The sequence below is a fragment of the Nyctereutes procyonoides genome, unplaced genomic scaffold (assembly GCF_905146905.1).
Source record: "Nyctereutes procyonoides isolate TBG_1078 unplaced genomic scaffold, NYPRO_anot_genome, whole genome shotgun sequence".
In the NCBI taxonomy this organism is placed as follows: domain Eukaryota; kingdom Metazoa; phylum Chordata; class Mammalia; order Carnivora; family Canidae; genus Nyctereutes; species Nyctereutes procyonoides.
Window position 1 is genome coordinate 39,114,806 of NW_026575126.1, and position 21,659 is coordinate 39,136,464.

Below are 21,659 nucleotides of genomic sequence, written 5' to 3' on the forward strand. Positions count from 1 at the left end.
CTGTGTGGACCCTGACCTTAGCAAATCCACAGCCTGTGCCTCCGTTTCCCCTTCTGTGAAATGGGAAAATCACAGCATTTATACTTAGTTATGAGAATTAAATGGCATATTACGTGTAAAGAGCTGATAACAGTCCTTGGTATATAGTAAGAGCTTAGTAAATGTCAGCAATTCCTAACACCTGTTACAGAAGAACCTGAAACTCAGAAGTTAGACAAGACCCAAGGTCAGGGGATCCCTGGATGGCTCAGTGGTTTGGCGCCTGCCTTTGGCCTGGGGTGCGATCCTGGGGTCCCGGGACCGAGTCTTGCATCGGGCTCCCTTCGTGGAGCCTGCTTCTCCCTCTGCCTGTGTCTCTGCCTCTCTCTCTCTCATAAATAAATAAATAAATAAATAAATAAATAAATAAATAAATAAATCTAAAAAAAAAAAAAAGACCCAAGGTCAGCCGTAGTGCAGAGCCAGGTTCGCGCAGGGCTGCCCGATGCCTAACGGGGCTCCTTCTCTGGTGGATGCAATCTTACGTCCCCGCTCTCTCGACTTCCTGAAGTCACACCTGAGCTCATCTCCCACTGGCCGCGGCTCCCAATCCGGAGCTACCGCGCTGGTGCCTGCAAAGCCCAGAGTCCGTGACCTGTGGTTTACTAGCTCCATGAACCTGGGCCAATGTATTTCCCGTGGCCAAGCCTCAGTTTCCTCCTCTGTAAAAACAGGGAGGACATGAAGGGTCCCTGAGAGGCTGGTAGATGCTGTGCTGGCCTAGGGCTGTGTGAAGGGCCGCTGTCCGGGAAGGAGAGGGTTTGCGGCGGGTCCTGGCGGGAAGGGGCTTGTGTCCCCTCGTGCAGGGCTGATGGGCTCCTGTCCTATCTTCCCGCAGCTCATGTAGCAACCGCCGCCGGAGGCATCATCTTCTTCTTCACTTACCTTCCGTACCTGTACCTGACTTTCAGCTACCCCCAGAGGACCTACTTCCAAAAAGTGGCCTTTTGTCTCCTCTCCAACATCGCCATGGCGCTAGGAGTCCGGCTAATCTCCTCCTTCGAGATCAGAGGTGAGCCCTCCCATGTCCCCAGGGCAGTGGCCTGGAAGCTCTGCACCTGCTCCCAGGCCAGGCCCATGGCCTTCCCAAGTGGCCCGCGCCAGCCCCCTCGGCGTCGCAAGCCCTTACAGTGTCTGGCGAGCACGGTGGGTCGTAGGACGCGGTTCCCACCAGCAGCTCACAGCCTGGTTCGGGAGCCAAACTAAAGCATATTAATGACTCAGGAAATTATAAGCCTACATAGTGACACATCTAAAAGACACAGATTCACCACTCAGTTCAGTGAGCGCGTTTAGAACTTGACAGATCACGCAGGGCCACTTACCTCGGGGTCAGCGGGGGCACCGTCCCTCGGTGCTGGCCTACTGTCCTCCCAAGTCCCACCTTCGGAAGTACACCCCCGCCTGTGTGTGTCTTACATTCTGGGGTTGGAAGAATTCCTCAGAACGCCGACGACAGTCACTGCGGAAGGTCGCAGCTAACCTACGAAGGCCGACGCCCGCTGAGCTCAGTGGACGCTCTGGGCGACGCCGTCCCACATCTCGGAGACACTGAGGCGGCCTGGCGCGGACACTGCAGCGAGCATCTTCATGCGTCTTCACGACTCCGCGTTGGCTCCTATCACCAGAGTCCTGGTTCTGGACTAGGAAGGGTAGGTTCAGAGGGCAGGAATAGGACGCCAAGCCGGATCCAGTTGGCAGGTCCTCTTACCGCAACTGGGATGATTTCCAGTGACCTGGTCAGAGGCACCGTCTACCAGTTAGCGTCTTTGTGAAGTTAGGATGGTCTAAACAGGGTACAGCTGCTTAAAATATAATGAAGGGTGTGCAGTTGACTAGAAGGTTTTGCAGCCGAGTAGTTTTCCTTAACAAAGCATCGACGAGACCACACGTTACAAATAATCCTTTGAGGGGCGCCTGAGACGCTCAGTCAGTTAAGCACCTGCCTGCGGCTCAGGTCATGATTCCAGGGCCTGGGGACAGAGCCCTGCGTCGGGTCCGGTTCTTTGCTCAGTGGTGCGTCGGCTTCTCCTTCTCCCTCTGCCCCTCACTCCCCACCACTTGTGGTCTCATTCAAATAAATAAAAATCTTTTAAAAAAAGTACAGGGGGAAGTAGATTTAAAATAGTATCTCTGATTCCTCATGTGTTAGGGAATGAATAGGGATGTTTATGGAGCCTGTGTGTTGAAAGCTGAGGCACCTGGGTTGCTTCGGCTGCTGACATCTCTGGGGGAGAGGGGGAGCCAGGCTAGGCAGGGCTACATGCAGCCCTGACACCTTGGCCACTGGAGGAGCGCTGGGCCGAGTGGCCGGGCCTCCTCGCCGCTGCCACCCGGTGGTCACTGGGTGTGGACTACCCGCGAGGGACAGGACCAGGATGAAGCTGGAAGCCCTCAGCCCCGGCCCAGCCCAGCCTGGCCAGCAACGGAGGTGCCGGCTTTCTGGAAGGGGAGCAGGGAAGTCTCTCCTCGCATGTGTATCCGAGGCCCCATAGACCAGAGGGCCTTGGGGAAGGTGCCCTGGTGCCAACCGCATCATGGGAGAAGAAGTAAATGAGAAAACTGCCCCCAAGAACTGGTTAGAGGCTGGTTCTCTGGAGGAGCTGCAGCCCAGGGTCACCCTGGAGCCCGTCCAGGGACCCTGGCGCAGGGACGTGATTTCAGGAGGTGCTGGGACAAGGGAGCCCCCCACTCAGGCACCCGGCAGATGCACTTTCATCCCCATCGTGGTGAATCGCCACAGATGGGTTCTCAAGGGTAAAACACAGCACAGTAAAAAGCACCTGAAAACATAAGGAAATAAGCCACTGTGGATGAGAACCAACAGAAACAGGAGAAAGTAAAATAGATTCACAAAGTCCTCCTGTTTGGGGATCAAAACACAGATTATGAAACAATAATGCTCGGGAGGTGTGGTTTTTTTTTTTTTAAAGGCATCTTTGAAAATATGTGCAGGAATAAGGGTGAAATACCTCTTCTGGGAAATGCAAACTGCAACCAACCAAATAAAAAACTGAGTGGATCGGTTAACAGTCGCTCTGAAACAGCCGAGGGATGGTTATGGGCTGGGAGTAGGTTAGAGGAAACCATGCAGGAGGCAGCGAAGAGAATGGAAAAGATGTTAAAATGTGCAAGAGAGTTGAGAAAACATTCAGAGAAGAGCAAGGAGCAGAGGTCCAGCAGGAAAAGAGAGAAAGGGGCAGAAGAGATGGTTCTGAAGAGATGGGGCCCACATCTGTCGCCAGACTGGATTTCAGGAGGCCCAGCAAATCCCAGACAAGAGTAATAAGAAATCTACACCAGAGGCACCAGCGTAAAAGTAAGCACCCCAGGCGGCAGGAGGAAAATCTCACAAGAAGCCTGAGGAATTGGGCCACCAGGGTGGCTCAGCGGTTGAGCATCTGCCTTTGGGTCAGGGTGTGATCCTGGGGTCCCAGGATCGAGTCTCACATCGGGCTCCCTGCATAGAGCCTGCTTCTCCCTCTGCCTGTATCTCTGCTTCTCTCTCTGTGTCTCTCATGAATAAATAAATAATATCTTTTAAAAATTTTTAATTAAAAAATTATTTTTAAATGAATGTTTTTTAAAATTAAAAAATTTAAATTAAAATAAATAAATTTATTTTTTTAATTAAAAATTTTTTAAAAAACTACTTTTCATCAGAGTGACCACAGGAGCCTGAACACAGGCTAGAGATTGACAAAAAGACTGAGAGAACAGGAAAGAAAGGCCCAAGTGGTGCTAGGGAGCAGTGGGGGTCAGGAGGTGGCACGAGAGCCCCTGGAGAACCTTCTGGGGGAAGAACCAGTGCACAGCATGAGGAAATCAATTTCAGCGTCGAAACCCTACAAAGCTTTCAGAGACGACACAGAAAAGGACACCCCGTCCTCGAGGCTGGAAAGATTCCTCATCAAGCAAGACACAAAATATAACCGACCACAAAGACAGATACATCTGACCTTCAGATGCCACAGACAGAATGGAGGACAGAGGCCGACGGACACACATCGAACCCACAGAACGCTCTCGTGTCCAGAGTACGTACAGAATTCCTACACATCAGTTAAATGTGAGGATTTACAGTAAAGCGCGGAGCAGGGGGCTCGAGTAGGCACTCCGTGGAAGAGCGAATCCCAGCGGGCCACAGGTGCACACAAGCCAGGACACGACGCGGGGACCCGGTTACACGCTCGGGCCAAACCCTGCCAAGCTGCCGGAAAGTGAGCGACAGACAGGCTGTCTCAAAGGAACAGAAGCTGACAGACTTGATGGGGAGGAGACATTGCAAGAAATGCTGAGATCTTCAGGCAAAAAGAATAGCAGACCGAAGCTTGGATCTGCACACAGCACTTAGGAGCACCAGGAATGGAAAATACTTTGTTTTTCATGGTTTTTGTACTGTTTTGTTTTGATTTGACTTTTTTTTTTCTCTGAGAGGAATGTCTACTGCAAAAGCAGGAGGAACCTATAGCATCTAGAGCTCATGCAGAAGATGTGGGGTGACAGTGGGGGTGGGGAGGCTGGGGAGACGCTGTGTAAGGTCCTCACAGGACCCGCGAGGAGCTGAAACGTCATCTGATGACACACTCAGGTTAAAGACAAATACCGTAAACCCTGCAACAACACTAGATGTAGAAATAATAAATCAGCAGTGGAAATAAAATTGAATCATGCAAAGATTCTCTATGAATGCAAGAAAAAAAGAGGAAAGGAGGAGAGAAAGAACCAAAAGTTTGGAACAAATAGTAAAACGCTGGCAAGACGGTAGCTTTTCATCTGGAGTGGCAGTCGTCACGAAACGTGAATGTCGCGCTGACCAATGGCAGGGAGGCAGCCAGCTTGGCTAAGAGGCCAGACCCAGCAAGATGCTGCCTGCAAACACCCCGCCAGGGGTGTGGGTGTGGGGTGTGCAGGCTGGGGGTTTCTGGGGCAACTGGTGGCAGGGAGGGGGCAGGTCACCCGGACTTTTCCTGCGGCTTGCCTGTTAAAGCTTCAGTTCACGCATCCACAGTAAATACCTAAGGTCACTTGGCAATCGCGCACCTGCCCAGGTGGGGAAGGAGCTCTGCCCTCTGCCACCTGGACCCTGCGGACCTGCACTGGGTAGGGATGGACCTGGCTCTCAGGAGCTAAGTGTGCTCGGCGGCCACTGCGGCCTTGGAACCCGTACCAGTTGGGCGAGGTCTGGTTGTTAGCTGCAGTGAAAGGCGACGCCCTGGGCCAGTACACAGAGAGACACAGGTCACGGGATCCCATGCCAGGAAGGGGCTCAGAGGTCACCTCCCCCCCACCCCAAGCGGCAGCAGCTGCCCCCCACCAGAGGGTGTTGGAAGTGCAGGCTTCCGGGGGCCCCCTGACACACCTGATGGATGTGTGACACTAACACACCAGCCCACCCGCTGGCTCACCTGAAGTCCACTCAAACCTCTCTCGTGGTCACTGGTTCCCGCCCCTGCCAGCCTGCCGGGTGGCAGCACACGCTCAGAACCTTGGATGCTTTAAATGACGAGCTTAGTCAACTTGCACTCAGATTAGATGCTTGGCATCACACAGGTTAGTCACCTCCCTACGCGTTCCGGAACTGGTCCCGGGCCCCTCCTCCGCCCCGGGGCTGATGCTGCAGATACAGGGACGACTGAATCACAAGCAGGCCCCTCTCTGATCACAGCACGGATGCTCACAGAGGGCACATACCCCGGGGGGGGCACGGAACCTGCAGGGCAAGGAGGCACCTGCGCCCACCTCGCTTCAAGAGAACCAGCCAGCGAGAGGCGGTGCGACGGGCACAGGCCATGGGGAAGACCCTTGGATGACCAGACTCCTCCTCCCTCCTCTCAGGGATCCTGAAAATGTTTTTTCTTGGGGAGAAACTCGTGGCGGTGGCTCTCCCCTCTGGTGCCTCATGTTCGGCCCAGGCCAACAGTCCAGTCCCGTGGGTGGCCTGGGCACCTCCCATGCACTGACGTCATGCCTCCTTCGGCTCAGGCACCGGCATGCGGTGGAAGCACGTGGGCGGCCTGAGTGGGGAGTTTAACTTCTCCCACGTGCTGGTGATGCTGGTCCTGGACTCCGTCCTGTACGGCCTGGTGGCCTGGTACGTGGAGGCCGTCCTCCCAGGGGAGTACGGCATCCCCAAACCCTGGTACTTCTTTGTCATGGTGAGTACCGGCGCTCCTATCCTACACACCAACGTGACATCGTGTACAGCCCCACAACACCCTCACCCGTGTCAGTGTCCTGATCGAAACCTCGAGCCCCAGGAAATCCAAGTGGGCTCCTCTAGCCCGGATTCACCCCAAGCCCATCAGCTTGTGGTCGCCAAGGGAACATGATGACGAAGGAGTCTGCCTCTGACCCTTGCCCCCCGCTGGCACCCGTGCAGAGAGGCTGCAAGCGTGTCTGCGATGTCCGGTGTGCCCACGCCCGTGCCAGGCCCCGCAAGTCCCCATGGGACACCACCGCCTCCTTCCCCTCTGGGCTGTTGTAGTCCTGACCCTCTCTGAGACCGTGTGACCCTGGGGCCGGCAGGTGCAGCTTCCCGTGGCTGCCCCCCCCCACCATGAGTTCTCAGAGTCGCTGCCTCCCGTGGTGACCACGTTGTCCTCACGAAGTGGAGCTCACCTGCGGATGCGGTGCTCCCGCAGCCCCGCCAGCGGCCCCGTCCCACCATTTGCAAAGGAGGTGGTCCTGTCCGAAGGGCACAGGTGGCCCCACTGGCCCTTCCAGGAGTGTGGAGAAGCGTCCACCCCACTATCTCTCCAGGCCTCGGCCAGGGGGCTGCCTGCCAACATGACGGCTTCCCCAGCTCACCGGGAGCCCGGGTGTGGGGCATGTCCTGTCGATCGCTCCACCCTCAGGACCATGAGTTGTGGGCTCAAATGCAGCTCATTGGTAGTGAGTCCGTGAACAGGTTGCCAGACTTCTCCAGGTACCATTAGCTGTTTGGTACCAGGAAACATGGGAGTTGGGGTTGGCGGGGTGGGGTGGAGGATTTATTTTACCCAAGTATTATGTTCCTGAAGAAGACGGTCAATTCACCCGAACACCTTAATGTAGTTGACTTTCTGTCTAGCCATCCCACTGGCAGGGACGGTCTTCATCCCTCACACGGTCAGTGCTGGACGTGGGGGACCCAGACAAAGCTTCGGAAAGCAAGTTCATTCAGGAAGAGCCTACAGATTTGGTGAAAGGGATTGAAATCCGACAGCTCTACAAGGTAGGAGCTCACAAATCTCCTTTTAAGAATTTAAGAAATCACGTGTAGAGGCTTGTTTTATTCTGATAATAACCTGGTGGTTACAAGGTACATTCATTCCCGAGAGAGGCTTAGCTTCCTTCCGGGAGGGGATCCTTGAAATAGGAATCTAGCATCACGCGTCCCGTTTCCTGTCATTCAGTAAAGTGGGGGAGGACGGAGGGTCCAGATGATTCTGGCTGAAACACCTCCCGCCCCCGGCCACGCCAGCACCGCTGCCTGGGGACCCCCTGGAGCTCAGCTGTTTGGTGGCTGACGTCCATCCCCATGGTTTCCACACCCAGTCGCTGGGCCCAGCTTCCAGATGGGGCAGGCTTGGCTGTCGCCAGTGCTGGCTGAGCCTTTGCTGCGCGCTGAGCCCCGCGTGACTAAGCGCTCCCGGGGCAGGACGCCTGGACGTGAGCCCTGTGCCCTGGCGCATCCCACAGAGCAGCATTTCCCCTTTGGCACTTTCTGATCTTTAAATGCGATGAGTCCAAGGGAGAGGCGTGTCCGTGTCCAGACGCTGAAGCCTTGTTACACTTCGTGCCGCCCTCCTGTGGCTGTGGGCGCCGGGTGTGTGCGTTGGGGGGTAGGTGTCACGGGGAGCCCAGGGACTCATGACACAGCTGGGGGCTCCAGGTCCATCGCGAGCGGTCCCAGCAGCTAGGCTCGCCTGCGGCTTCCACGAGCAGGGATTTCCCTTGTGTTCACACACCTGCTGTCTGCAGACCCACGGTTCTGGTGGGAATTCTCAGCTGCTGGGCCACGTCAGTGCGAAGTGTGGCTCTAGAAGCAGGGAGCAGACTCCCAAGCAAGCTCTGAGCCCTTCGTCCTCGAGCTCTGGCCTCTGGGGTGCCGGGGAGAAGCCCCCGGGTTTGCACCCCCATCAGGCTCCTCTGCAGCCCCAGGCAGCTAAACCCTGGTGCCCTCCCAGATTTGCCTTGGATTCCCATGGGTGGACTGGGAATCCAAGTTCAGGGCAACTTGATGTGGTTCATAGATGCTTCAGGAACACCACATGCCCGCCATGTGAATTTTCCGCAGGTGTATCAGATGGGAAAGAGTAAGCACGTGGCAGTCAAAGGTCTGACCATGAACCTGTACCAGGGGCAGATCACCGTTCTGCTGGGACACAACGGGGCCGGCAAGACCACCACGTGCTGCATGCTCACAGGTACGTGCGCCGGGCGGCCCTCCCCGAGGAAGAGCCCCCGCACTCCCCACATGTGCTTCCATCTCCCCTCCTCGGATTTCACTGACGTCCGAATATGACGCTCTTGCTGTCTGCGTAGCACCTGGTTGTTCACGTGACCCGAACGAGGAAAAGGGAACCTTTGGGTCTTATGGTCAATCTGGGGAATTAGATCTCATTCGCCGTCATGGAGCTGTGAACACGGCCCCACACGTCTCTTCCCACCGGAGGGGCAGCGGCAGAGGGAGAGAGAACCCCAAGCAGACTCCCTGCTGAGCTCGAAGCCCCACTCGGGGGTCCATCTCGTGACCCTGGGACTCCGACCTGAGCCGAAACTAAGAGGCAAACGCTCAACTGACTGAGCTGCGCAGGCATCCCGAATCTATTTACATTGATTTGGAGTAAGGAGATGCATGGGGAAGAAGGCAAAGTCATACCACCTGTTACGACTTGTAAAAAACTGCAAACCCCCTCCTTAACCACCAGTGAGGGTTGAATAAATAAACGGCATGTATTCATAATGATGAAATCTTTTTAGCCTTCCCAAATTAGATCAGTTTTGTGGATGTGAAGAAATGGCCTCAATTTTTCCTTTTTTTTGGGGGGGGAAGCCAGTTAAAAAAACAGAATTTTGTGCTTACTTCTTCAGCAGCACATACACTAAAAAAACAAAAACAAAAAACCCTGGAATCTGTATTTTCCTGTTTTTGCTAAAAACTTTAACCCTTGAGTCAGCATGTGCGTGAAGGAATCCACGATGCTATGCTGAACAGGTGTCGGGGGTCCAGGCTGGGACCTGCGTCCTTTGTGTGCTTCGCTACACTTTCTTCTTTTAATCTTGTTGCAAATAGAGTTAAACTAAGGAGATGGAATAAGGGGTGAGAGTGCCCTGACGGCCCGGCTGTGAAGGCCCACACCTCCCCACGGGCACCCCGCATTCCCCAGGGCTTACTGGGAATCAAGCCAAATCAGTCCTGGGTCTCAGTTCAGAATGGTTAGATGCCCCAGATACTGTCCCCCCAAACCACATTGCCCTCGTGTCGCTTATCATCGTGTCTTTGCCTGACATGCGCCTGTGTGTGTTGTACCCACTGAGGCAGGCCGGCACCCCTCAGAGGCAGGAGGCTCACGTCCTGTCTCTCCCGCCCCTGCAAGTCCTCGTTCACCGTCACAGGGCTCACCCTCCTTGGATGTCACTGACCGTGACGTGCTTGCAAACATACGGAGGACGTCGTCGAGCCTTGGAAGTGCCGCGTGCTCTGGCTGACGATGACCCTAGAGTGTCTCCCTCTTGCTCCCAGGTGTCCTTGCTCCTTCCAGCGGATGGGTATATGTCAATGGGTATGATATTTCCTGCGATGTGGCTCAGATCCGGAAGAGCATGGGCTGGTGCCCCCAGCACGATATCTTGTTCGATAACTTCACAGTAGCAGAGCATCTTTACTTCTATGCTCGGGTGAGTCTGGGGATGGCACGCTCAGTCTCCTCTGCGTCTGTTCTTGGGGATGACAGTAAGACAGCCTGCAGCTCCCTGACCCAACCTCACAAGGTCTTGAGACTTTTTCTGGACACTATTCCCTAAACATTCAGGCAGGGGGAGAGGGCAAGGGTCACACTTTGATTATGAAGGATGCAAATCAGGACTAGCCCAAACGAGAGATGAGCAGGGTGAGGTCTGGGACAGTCCCAAATAGGAAGCTCCCATGTCCTCCGGATGCATGCCCCCACTGGCACAGGACTGCATACTGGGGCGCTCACTTAACCTGCAAGTGCCCAGGTTTTCTTTTTTTTTTTAAGACTTTATTTATTTATTCATGAGAGACACAGAGAGAGGCAGAGACACAGGCAGAAGGAGAAGCAGGAGGGGACACCTGGGTGGCTCAGTGGTTTGGCACCTGCCTTTGGCCCAGGCATGATCTTGGAGTCCTGGGATCGAGTCCCACGTCGGGCTCCTGGCATGGAGCCTGCTTCTTCCTCCTCCTGTGTCTCTGCTTCTCTCTCTCTCTCTATCATAAATAAATAAATCTTTAAAAAAAAAAAAAGGAGAAGCAGGCTCCTTGCAGGGAGCCTGATGTGGGACTCGATCCCAGAACCCCAGGGTCATACCCTGGGCCTAAGGCAGGCACTAAATCGCTGAGCCCCCCAGGTGTCCCAGTGTCCAGATTTTCTTGGGGTTTCATCACATAGGCCCTAATGGTCAAATGATGGACCACATGGCTGAACTCCATCTGCAGCCTCTGCACACCTCGTCCCTAGCAGGTCCTGAGTCAACCCGTTATGTCCGCTCAGGTGTGGCTGAGGGTATGACACAAATAACAAGGACACCCCTATCGTCCCATGGATTTAGAGGCCCTTCTAGGAACTGGGGGCAGAGGTCAGCCACACCCTTCATCATGAGACACTTATGCATAGTTTTCCCTGGGTGGAAGCTGCCCCGGGCCCCCAGGGTAACCCCACTCGGTCGTGATGCGTGACCCTTTAATATGCTATACTTAGTATTAATATGACATATACTCACGTGGTTCAAAATGCAAACGCCTCTTGTCTATCCCCTTCCCAAAAGGTAGTGAGAGTCTTGTGCCCAGTTTACGTATATCCTGGCACAATGCTCGCCGGACAGGGGCCCCCACGGGGAGGCGGGAGGGAGTCCGGGCACCAGGCGGGCACACTGATGGAGGAGGCGGCACCAAGGCCAGGCTCCCGGCAGCCCATCCCCCGCCCCCGCCCCCACTGGGACCCCCTCCCAACCTCCCCACCCCCACTGTTGCAGCTGAAGGGCTTGTCCCACCACAAGTGCCCTGAAGAAGTCCAGCGGATGCTGCACGTCCTCGGGCTGGAGGACAAGCGGGACACCCTGAGCAAGTTCCTGAGCGGGGGCACAAAGCGCAAGCTCTCCATCGGCATCGCCCTCATAGCGGGCTCCAAGGTAGGCGGGCAGGAGGCCCCGGGCCAGGGCTGGGCACCCGGGGCGGCTGCCCCCCACGGGCAGGGGCAGGCTGTGGACCCCCAGACGCCAGCAGCGTGGCCACATGTGCACAGAACCAGAGCCTCCCGCGTAGCCAGCCTCCGCCCCCAGGTGCTGATGCTGGACGAGCCCACCTCAGGCATGGACGCCATCTCCAGGAGGGCCATCTGGGACCTCCTGCAGCAGCACAAGAGCGACCGCACCGTGCTGCTGACCACGCACTTCATGGACGAGGCCGACCTGCTGGGGGACCGCGTGGCCATCATGGCCAAGGGGGAGGTGCAATGCTGCGGGTCCTCGCTGTTCCTCAAGCAGAAGTATGGTGAGCGGGGTGGGCGGGCAGCAGGGACAGGCCCTGTCCTGGGCAGGGGGGCTGCTGGCTTCCCCGGGGGGACGCTGAGGCCAGCGGAGGGGCTAGGACAGGAGGAGGCAGGGAAAGATCTGAGACCTGGGGTCAGGAGATCCGAGTCTGAGTCCCCTCTGCTGGTTTTGGCCTCTTCATCCGTGCGACCGGGAGCTTTATCCTTTGCCTTCCCTTCCGACCTATAAAACGGACACTCAAGGAGCGAGCCAGTGTGGAGCACTCACGCAGGTGTGGGCTGTTTCCACAAGTGCTGCCCCTGGTCTCCGGGACCCTGGGCCCTCCTGTGTCTCTGCTGCTTGGGGCGTGGATGCGCCTCCACCGCCTCACTCCATCTGCCCACGGACCGGGTGTCCTCATCTGGGTTCCTGTGCTGGAAAATGAGTGTCTTTCCAGCCTGGACCCCTTCCTGAACTCCACATGCGTGTACCTGGAGTCTATTCCATGCCCGTGTGGACGCTGACAGGCTCTCTGGGACTTGTCCAAACCCTGGGCAGCCCGGTACCCCCCCGGACCCTGCTCTCTGCCACTGCACCCGCTGCCCCCAGCACAGACAGCTCCCTTCTTCTACAAGCTTGGCCCAAACCTTAGAGGTGCCCCAATCCCATCAGTCCACAAACCTTGGGGGCCTTCCCTGACCCCCACCTCCACGCCCAGCTAGCACCCTGGCCAGGCATCCATCCCCTCCCAGCTTGTTGCGCTTGCTGGCTAACTCAGCCCACCCTCTGCCCCCAAAGAAGGTTTCACGGTCTTTGAAATGTTGTTTCAGGTGCTGGATATTATATGACTTTGGTGAAGAAACCTCATTGTAGCACAGAAAAGATTTCTCATCTGATTTATCAGCACATACCAAATGCAGTTTTGCAGTCCAGCACTGGAGAAGAATTAACATTTATTCTTCCTAAAAAGAACATCCACAGGTGCGGACCCCAGAGGATGGGAGTCCCCGTGTGCACGCTCACAGCCGGCTCCGCTGCCCCTCTCATCAGCAAGGCCTCTCTACTCTGCTGGGGTCTGGACCCCCAGGCCTCTGCTATCTCCTGGAAAGACAGCACACTCTAGCCAGAGCAGCACTCGAAAGTAACGGGGCTCTTATCATGTCCCCTCCTTCCTTTAAACCCCTCAATGGCCCCCAGTAGCCTTCAAGTTAAAGTCAAATTCTTTTTTTATAAAAAGATTTTATTTATTCATGAGAGACACAGAGAAAGAGGCAGAGACACAGGCAGAGGGAGAAGCAGGCTCCTGCAGGGAGGCCGATGCAGCACTCAGTCCCAGGACCCAGGATTACACCCTGGGCCAAAGGCAGATGCTCAACTGCTGAGCCACCCAGGTGTCCCAAAGTCAAATTCTCTTTTTTTTTAAGATTTTATTTATTTATTCATGAAAGACAGAGAGAGAGAGAGAGAGAGGCAGAGACACAGGCAGAGGAAGAAGCAGGCTCCACGCAGGGAGCCTGATGTGGGTCTCGATCCCGGGACTCCAGGATCGCGCCCTGGGCCGAAGGTAGGCACCAAACCACTCAGCCATCCAGGGATCCCCCCCAAAGTCAAATTCTTAAATGTGACTTTACAGACACCCTTATTGGGTGGCTGAGCCAAGACGAACATCTGGCCTGATTTTCCTCAATTATTCCAGACTTCAGAGTGGTTCCCGCCACTCACTACCACCTCCTCTCCCTCATGTAGTTCTCAGGGAGGAGTCTTAGCTCAACTTCGTGAGGAAGATGGGAGCCACCAAACAAGAAGTCCCCTTCACTCTCGTCACACGTGTCTTCCTTCCTTCCATCTTTATAGCCAATGATGCGTCTCTCTTCCTGGTGGAGGCTCGCCCTTCTGCACCAGCTCCAGATCCTTCCATCTTGCCTTCTCAAAACCTCGCCTTCTGGACTCACCCTACTCATCCATACCATCAGAGTCTCTCTCTACTTGGTTACTTCCAGGAGTGCACTGAGTCCCCACTGTCCTCCCCCAGCCCCTGGCACCCACCCTTATACTTTCTGGCTCTGTGATACGGGCTGCCCTCAGCTGCCATCATGCAGTATCTGTACTTTTGTGATTCGCTTAGGCCACTTAGTGCAATGTCCTCAAAGTTCAGTGCTGTGGCATATTGCAGGATTTCCTTCCTTTTTAAGGCTGAATACTAGTCTATAACACACACACGTGTGCACACACACCCTACATTGTGTTTATCCATTCATCTGTTAATGGACACTTGGGTTGCCGCCACATTTTAGCTGTGGTGGATAATGCTGAATAATGCTGCCACTAACACGGGTGTGCAAGTATCCCTTCAAGACTCTGCTTTTGATTCTTTGGGATATATTTACTCAGAAGGAAAAGTGCTGGGCCATATGGTAATTTCATTTTTAAAATTTTGAAGAACTGCCATGCTGTCTTCCACAGAGGATGTACCATTTTACATTCTCTCCCACAGTACATAAGAATTCCAATTTCTCCATAGCTCATCAATACCTGTTGTTTTCTGTTTTTTTTTTTTAATTACTCACCAACCTAATGGGCATGAGGTTACTTTGTTTTGCATCTCCCCAATGATGAGTGATGCTAAGCATCTCTTCATGTGCTTATTCCATTTGTATGTCTTCTTTGGAGCAATGTCTACTATCGCCCATTAAAAAAAACCAATCTTTTATTTATTAAGTAATCTCTATCCTCAACGTGGGGCTTCAACTCATAACCCTGAGATCAAGAGGTGCATGCTCCTCTGACTGAGCCAGCCAGGCACCCCTCATGTCCTTTGCCCATTTTTGAATCAAGCTGTTTTCTATTGTTCTGGAGCTGTAGGACTTCTCTATATATTCTGGATATTAGTCCTTTATCAGATAACAGGATCTGCAAATATTTTCTCCCATTTAGTGGGTTGTCTTTTTACTCTGATGATAGTAAATCCTGATGCACAAAATTTCTAAGTTGAATGAAGTCCGACCCATTTATTTTTTCTTTTGTTACTGTGCCCTTGATGTCACGTCCAAGAAATCATTGCCAGATCCCATGTTGTGGAGCTTCTGTGCCATGTTTTCTTCTGAGAGTTGTATTATTTTAGGTCTTACATTTAGGTCCTTGATCTATTTTGAGTTCATTTTTGTATGTAGTGTTACATAGGGTCCAATGTCATGCTTTCACACTTGGATATCCTGTTTCCACATCGGTTAAAAAGATTGTCCTTCCCTCATCAAATTCTTGGCACCTTTGTTGAAAATCATTTGACCATATGTGCGAGGGCTTATTTCTGGGCACTCTGCTATCTTCCATCAGTCTATGTGTCTGCCCTTATGCCAATAACACCTTGTTTGGATACTGTAGCTTCATAACAAGTTTTTTTTCCCCAAGATTTTGTTTATTTATTCATGAGAGACACACAGAGAGACAGGCAGAGAGAGAAGCAGGCTCCAAGCAGGGAGCCCGACATGGGATGTGATCCCGGGTCTCCAGGATCACGCCCTGGGCTGAAGGTGGCGCTAAACCGCTGAGCCACAGGGGCTGCCCTGTAGCAAGTTTTGAAATCAAGGAAGTATCATTCTCTAGTTTTGTTCTTTTGCAAGATTGTTTTGGTTATTAAGGGTCCCTTGAGATTCCATATGAATTTTAGGAAGGGTTTTTCTATTTCTGCAAAAAAAAAAAAAATCATTGCTTTTTTTGGTAGGGACTGTACTGAATCCGTTGAATGCTCTGGCCGGTATTGGCATTTGAACAACATCACATCTCCTAGTCCATGAACATGGGATGTGTTTCAGTGTATTTACGTCTTCTTTACTTCCCTTCAGCAATTTTTTATAGCTTTCATTCTACAAGTCTTTCACTTCCTTAGGTTAACCCCTAAGTATTTTATTGTTTGGCGCTATGGTAAGTGGGGTTATTTTTGTTATTTCCTTCTTAGATTTGTTCACTGTATTTAGAAATGCAACTGATTTCTGCGTGTTGGCTCTCTATCCTGCTATTCTGCTGAACTCACTTATTACTTCTTACAGCTTCATTGTAGCATCTGTAGAGTTTTCTACATATAAAATCACGTCATCTGCAAACACATAATTTCACTTCTTCCTCTCCGCTCTGGATGCCTCTTCTTTTTTCTTGCCTAACGGCTCTGACTATAATTTTCCGGGCCAGGCACATTAGGCAGATTCTGCAAGCTCAGATGTTGTGTCAGTGGGGAGGCAGATGCTGGGTCCTTTCCACTCTGCTGTCTTCCCGGCATCCTTGTCTCATATGTAGGCTCTCCGTCATGAGTCAGGCTCCTCAACACGCAGCAGAAGGGATAAATTCGCACTTGATTACAGAAAGATACCTAGAAAATCCACAAACATTTGGAAACTCAACTTCTGAACACTTCTGAACAGCTTATGGGTCAAAGAGAAATTAGAAACAGTTTAGAATTGGACAATGATGAAGACACAACAGATCCAAAATGTTCAGATGCTGCTAGAGCGGTGCCCAAAGGGAAAAATATAGCCCCAAAACACTTATGTTAGGAAAGAAGAAAGCCTCAAGGCCAGTGGCCTGAGTTTCCAGCTGAGGGAGGCAGAAAAAGCAGAAAGAATGTTAAATGCAGAGTACAGAGAAGAAAAGAAATAATAAATATGAAGAGAACAAATGGTGGAATAAGAAACAAAAACATTGAGGGAAAAAAATAGCCAGACATTGTTTATTACAATATCAATAAAAATGATTAAGCCCCCGCCTAAGCCATTAAGGAGAAAAAAAAGAAATACAAGAACAGCATGAGGAATGAGCAAACCACCATGCACACCCAGCACAGAGTTATGACAGGATAATGAGAAAGAACCACAAATAAATTGGAGACTTAATGGGCTAAACTGTTTAGAATGTAGATAAAGCAGGCTGATTTCTTGAAAAACACAACCTACTCCAACTGACACACAGTGAAAAAGAAGAATCTGAATAACCACGCATCTACTGATGAAATTGAATTTGCAATGACAAACGTTACCGCAAAGAGGATTCCAGTCCCCATCAGTCACTGAGGAAATAACCTCAATCTTTCGGGAAATAGAGAAGGAAGCAGCCCCCAAGTCATGGGCGGGGGGTGGGGTGGGGCAGCGGGCCTATGATACCAACAACCAGAACATGAACGTAAACACAATGTCATTAGCAAAATAGGAACGGGTCGAATGGACTTAAGTGGGGGCCCAGGAGGGCTTGGCGCCCAGGTCGGGGCTGCGGTGAGATTTCTGGAAGGCTGGGCGCAGCCGGGACGTGGACCGGAGCATCTGCCAAGTCCTCCAGGGCCTGGGGCTCCATGGGCCGGGGCCCTCGGGGAAGCAAGAAACCGAGCGGAGCCTGCGGGTCCCCAGACCCATCACCTGCGTCCAAATGTCGATCAAGAGAGGAACCAACACCCCGACTGCGGCGTATTCCTTCGTGGAACACCCCCCCACCCCGACGAGAGGACCTCGGCGCGGCACCGGCCTGCTGAGCCTCCCGCCCGGTGGCTGGGTGAGCTAGACACGAGGGGAGGCCACGCACTCCACTGCCGGGCCTGGGCAGCACAGGACAGGAGCCAGGCACGGCAGCAGCAGGAGGCACGAAACTGGTCGTGTGCGAGTGGGAGATGAGTCACCTGGAGGGGGGGGAGAGCACCCTATGGGGTGCTGGAGAGGCCTGCCCCACGGTGGGTGACAGCACGGCATCGCCCCACACCTGGAGCCTGCCACCCGCGGGCATGATTTCAGCAACTGCAGCTGAGTGAGCCTGCGAACACTCGACGCCCCAACACCCCCCCAGTTCGGGAGGGGAGAGACCCCGAGGCGAGCGAGAACTAGCCCGGGCGAGCAGTAGTGGGCGTCAACCCAGCACCGTGCAGCGCGGGCTCCTCCCCGAGGCGGAGGCTGGGTGGCAGGTGGCAGGTGGCAGGTGGCGGGTGCACCCGGTGTTGCGCTCAGCGTTGCTCCATTCGGCTGCTAGAAGGCAATGGAAGGCGTGCAGAGGGGGTGCGAGGAGAGGGGCGCCGCTGGGTGCATGCCCCTCTCGGTGTCCACTCGGCACTGCAGTGTCTGCAGGGCGCGCCAAGCCCCCGCCCCCCACATTGCCCCCCGGATGGGCCTGGCCACAGCAGTGCGTGCACACGGGAGGGTTCGGGTGGCTCCGGGCTCTCAGGGAGCACCCCACAAACCGCGTGGAAAGCTGCATCATTCACGAGGCCTATGCGAGAGTCATTGCCCCAGAAACGTTTGGGAGTAAATCCATCCCCCCGCTGTCCTGGTGCAGAGTGCTGACCTCAGGAGCCCCAAAGCCGAGCACTTGATGCGGCCCCGCTATCTCCCCATGGAGCGCCAGGGCCCGTGGGGGGCTCCCCTGCACCTGTGGGGAGACAACCACTCTTCCCTTGCAGGTTCGCATGTCTCTTCACGGAGCTGGAGCGGCGGCAGGTGGAGCTGGGGGTTGCCAGCTTTGGGGCGGCAGTCACCACCATGGAGGAGGTGTTCGTCCGGTAAGGGGGGGCCGACACCGCACAGCCCAGGGTCTGGCAGCCGGGGGGCTCCCGAGGGTCCCACGTCCAACCCGGGTGCGGGGCTCGGGTCCGACCCTCACGGGCCCTTCCCGCCCCCCGCGAGGACTCACAGTGAGAGGGACACTGCCGGGCAGAGCGCTGAATCCACCGCCCTTTCCAGGGGCGACAAAGCAAACCAAGCGACACGGTGTCCCCTGGGATGCCGTCAGTGACAGTGAGTAACGGGTGGCTCTCGCAGTCAGGAAGGCTCACGGCCTCGGGCTCACGGCTGCCTGACTGAGCCAGCGAGCTTTGAGCGGCCCTCGAGGAAGGCCTTCCTCGTGTTGGGGCGCTCAGGGGGCCCCCAGGAGGCCACACAAGCCCAGACAGTGACAGCTGCTCTGGCCGTACCTGCTTGCTACCTGGAACATGTAGGCTGTTACAAGTGTTATTAATGACACATTAAAGCTCATATTTTATTTTTTTCTGCTAGTCCACATGGCTTTTTCTCTCCCCCTTTTCGGTTATTTTTCCTCATTCTGTACTTTTTTTTTTTCTCCCTAATGCTAGTTGGAGATTACACGTTCTTACGGTATCACATTAGTGGTCAGCGTAGACACTGAGACACACGTATGGAATTTATCAAAGTGCCAAGTGAAGTAATATATTCACTCCGCTCCTGGACAATGCTGAGACCCTGGGACACACACACACCTCACCATCACCAAGCTGTATACGTTGTATTTTTAAAAGATGTTATTTATTTACTCGAGAGTAAAAGAGACAGAGCATGAGTGGGCAGGGGCAGAGGCAGAGGGAGAAGCAGGCTCCCCAGTGAGCAGGGGGCCCGACATGGGGCTCCATCCTAGGACCCTAAGATCATGACCTGAGCCGAAGGCAGACGCTAGACCGACTGAGCCACCCAGGCGCCCGCCCCTATATCGTATATTTTAATTCTCTCTTTTTTCAACTTCACAAACCTGTATTATTGTTGTTGGAGAATGCCAGTGGTCACTTATACTCATGCGCATAAACACCTGTCTCTGCATCACTTCCTCTCACGTCTCAGATGAGACTGTCCTCCTGCCCATAGCTCCTCACAGCACCCATTAGTGTTTTTATGCAGGTGCCAAACACATTTTTTTTTTAAGATTTTGTTTATTCGTGAGAGACACACAGAGAGAGGCAGAGACACAGGCAGGGGGAGAAGCAGGCTCCCTGTGGGGAGCCCGACGTGGGACTTGATCCTGGATCCCAGGATCACAACCTGAGCTGAAGGCAGATGTTTAACCGCTAAGCCACCCAGGCGTCCCTGAGGCTCATTTTCTTGCACATGGGTATCCAGTCATGATGGAACCTTTTGGGGGAAGAGACTTCCTTCCACACTGAATTGTTTTCACAACTTCACCAAAAATCAATTGAATGTGTATGGCAATTTCTACATTCCCTATTCTGTTCCACTGAACAGTTGTCTGTCCCATGCCAGTCCCTCACCATTGGGGTTCCTGTGGCTTTGTGGGACGTCTAGAAGTTAGGTAGTAGATGGTTCCTTCAGGTCTATTTTTTTTCAAGATTGTTTTGGCCATTATGGGTCGTTTGTGTTAACGTTTGTGTAAATTTAAATATAAACTCATCAGATTCTATTTTGAAAAAAGGACCTCCATTGGTTACAACAGATCCACCACACTAATTGCAAGCCGTTAACAATAGGGAAAACGAGGGAACGGGGTGTGTGTGAGCGAAGCAGGGGTAGAATGAGTAGATGGGAACTCTGTTTTCTGCTCAGTTTTGCTGTAAACCTAAAACTGTCTAAACTATATTTTTTTTAACCTGTAGGGACTATGACTGGTACTAAGTTGAATTTACAGATTAATTTAGGGAGAATGGACATCTTTCAAACATTCATCCTTCCAATCCATAGGTATCACACGTAGCTTTGTTTATTTGGGAGGTCATTTCTCATTTTTATCAGCCATGTTTTGCAGTTTCCAGATGTTCTGCATTGTCTTTGGCTAAACTTACTCCGAAGTACTTCATATTTTCTGAAGCTATGGAAATGGGTTTCTAAATTTAGCTTCCAATCACTTGTTGCAGATCTAGAAATCATTTTTGTATGTTATATGTCTAGAGACATTATTTAACTCGTTAGTTCAGACAGTCTGGGGTTGACTTCCTTAGTATTTTCTGTATGACCCTCCCGTCAGGTAAATTTTCCAGTCTTTATGCCTTTAACTGGCTCATCTCACTAGTAGGGTCTGCAGCATAATGCCGACTAGAAGCAGAGAGGAGGGATGTCATCTCCTGGTTAGGGGAAGCATTTTATCACAGCCAGCGGTTCCTTCTACGTCCTTCGACTTTACTCTGCCGGTTTGCAGCCACACAGACATACGTGTACATATACATACAGCCGCATAACACAGGTATGTGTATGTATGGGGACATACATTTCCCTCTGAGTTTTGCTTGCCTGAATTTCAGTTTTTGAGTATGTAGTATTTTCATTACCAGTCAGTGAGAAATTTGCTTAGTTTTCCATTGTGGTTTCCGCTCTGACCTGTGGCTTACTGAAAACTGTTTCTTAATTTCCAAATTCAAGGAGATTTTTGAAAAACCTGCTTTCTTGTTTTCTTGTGCCTTGTCTGTTTTGCTAATGGACTTGATTTCTGATCTGATTTTACTCCGGTTCTGGTATGTCTCTGTCGAGCCTCCTTCCTTCAAAATGCTTGTCTGTGGCTCAGCTTATATTCTGTTTTCATAAAATTTCCTAGGTTCTTGAAAGAACATGCATTCTTCAGTTGTTAGGGGCAGTCTTTTGTGTATAGCAATTAGGTCTTCAGTGTCTTTTTAAAAAAAAATTATCTGTACTCCGTTAGGCATCCAATTCCTGGTTTCAGCTTAGGTCATGATCTAGAGGTCATGAGATTGAGCCTGCATTGGGCTTCACAATTGGCATGGAGTCTGCTCATCCCTCTCTGTCCCCCTCTGCCCCTCACTCTGCTCTCTCTCTCTCTCTCAAATAAATAAATAGATAAATAAATAAATAAAATCTAAATTAAAAAGCTAGAACTTAAAAAAAAAAGTTAGTCACTAGGTCCAGCTCACAATCAAGGGGAGGAGATTAACACAACCAACAAAAGCAAAAATACACGTGGGACTGTATCAAATTAAGAAGCTTCCACGGACCGTACACACACACCAGCCCCATAAAAGAATAGTACTCAGTCATTAGAAAGAAGGAAAATCCTATTATTCTCAATGACACAGACATGAGGGCATTACACTCCGTGAATAAGTCAGGCAGAAGAAAAACAAATACGGTGTGGACTCACTTACCTGTGGAGTCTAAAGACACACCCCTGGAAAGAGAACAGACCTGTGGTCACCGGGGGGTGGGGTGGGG

General features: G+C 52.5%; 1 protein-coding gene across 1 annotated transcript in view; it reads left to right on the top strand.

Annotated features, from left to right (window-relative positions):
• LOC129519830 (ATP-binding cassette sub-family A member 17-like) overlaps positions 1–21,659 on the top strand; it is a 67,037-nt gene that overhangs the window by 15,732 nt on the left and 29,646 nt on the right. Inside the window, exons 8-16 of the mRNA XM_055340665.1 lie at positions 878–1,051; positions 6,025–6,197; positions 7,112–7,255; positions 8,321–8,450; positions 9,770–9,924; positions 11,239–11,394; positions 11,545–11,755; positions 12,564–12,714; positions 18,161–18,259. Coding sequence (XP_055196640.1) covers positions 878–1,051; positions 6,025–6,197; positions 7,112–7,255; positions 8,321–8,450; positions 9,770–9,924; positions 11,239–11,394; positions 11,545–11,755; positions 12,564–12,714; positions 18,161–18,259 — 1,393 coding nt within the window. The remainder of the gene's footprint in view (positions 1–877; positions 1,052–6,024; positions 6,198–7,111; positions 7,256–8,320; positions 8,451–9,769; positions 9,925–11,238; positions 11,395–11,544; positions 11,756–12,563; positions 12,715–18,160; positions 18,260–21,659) is intronic.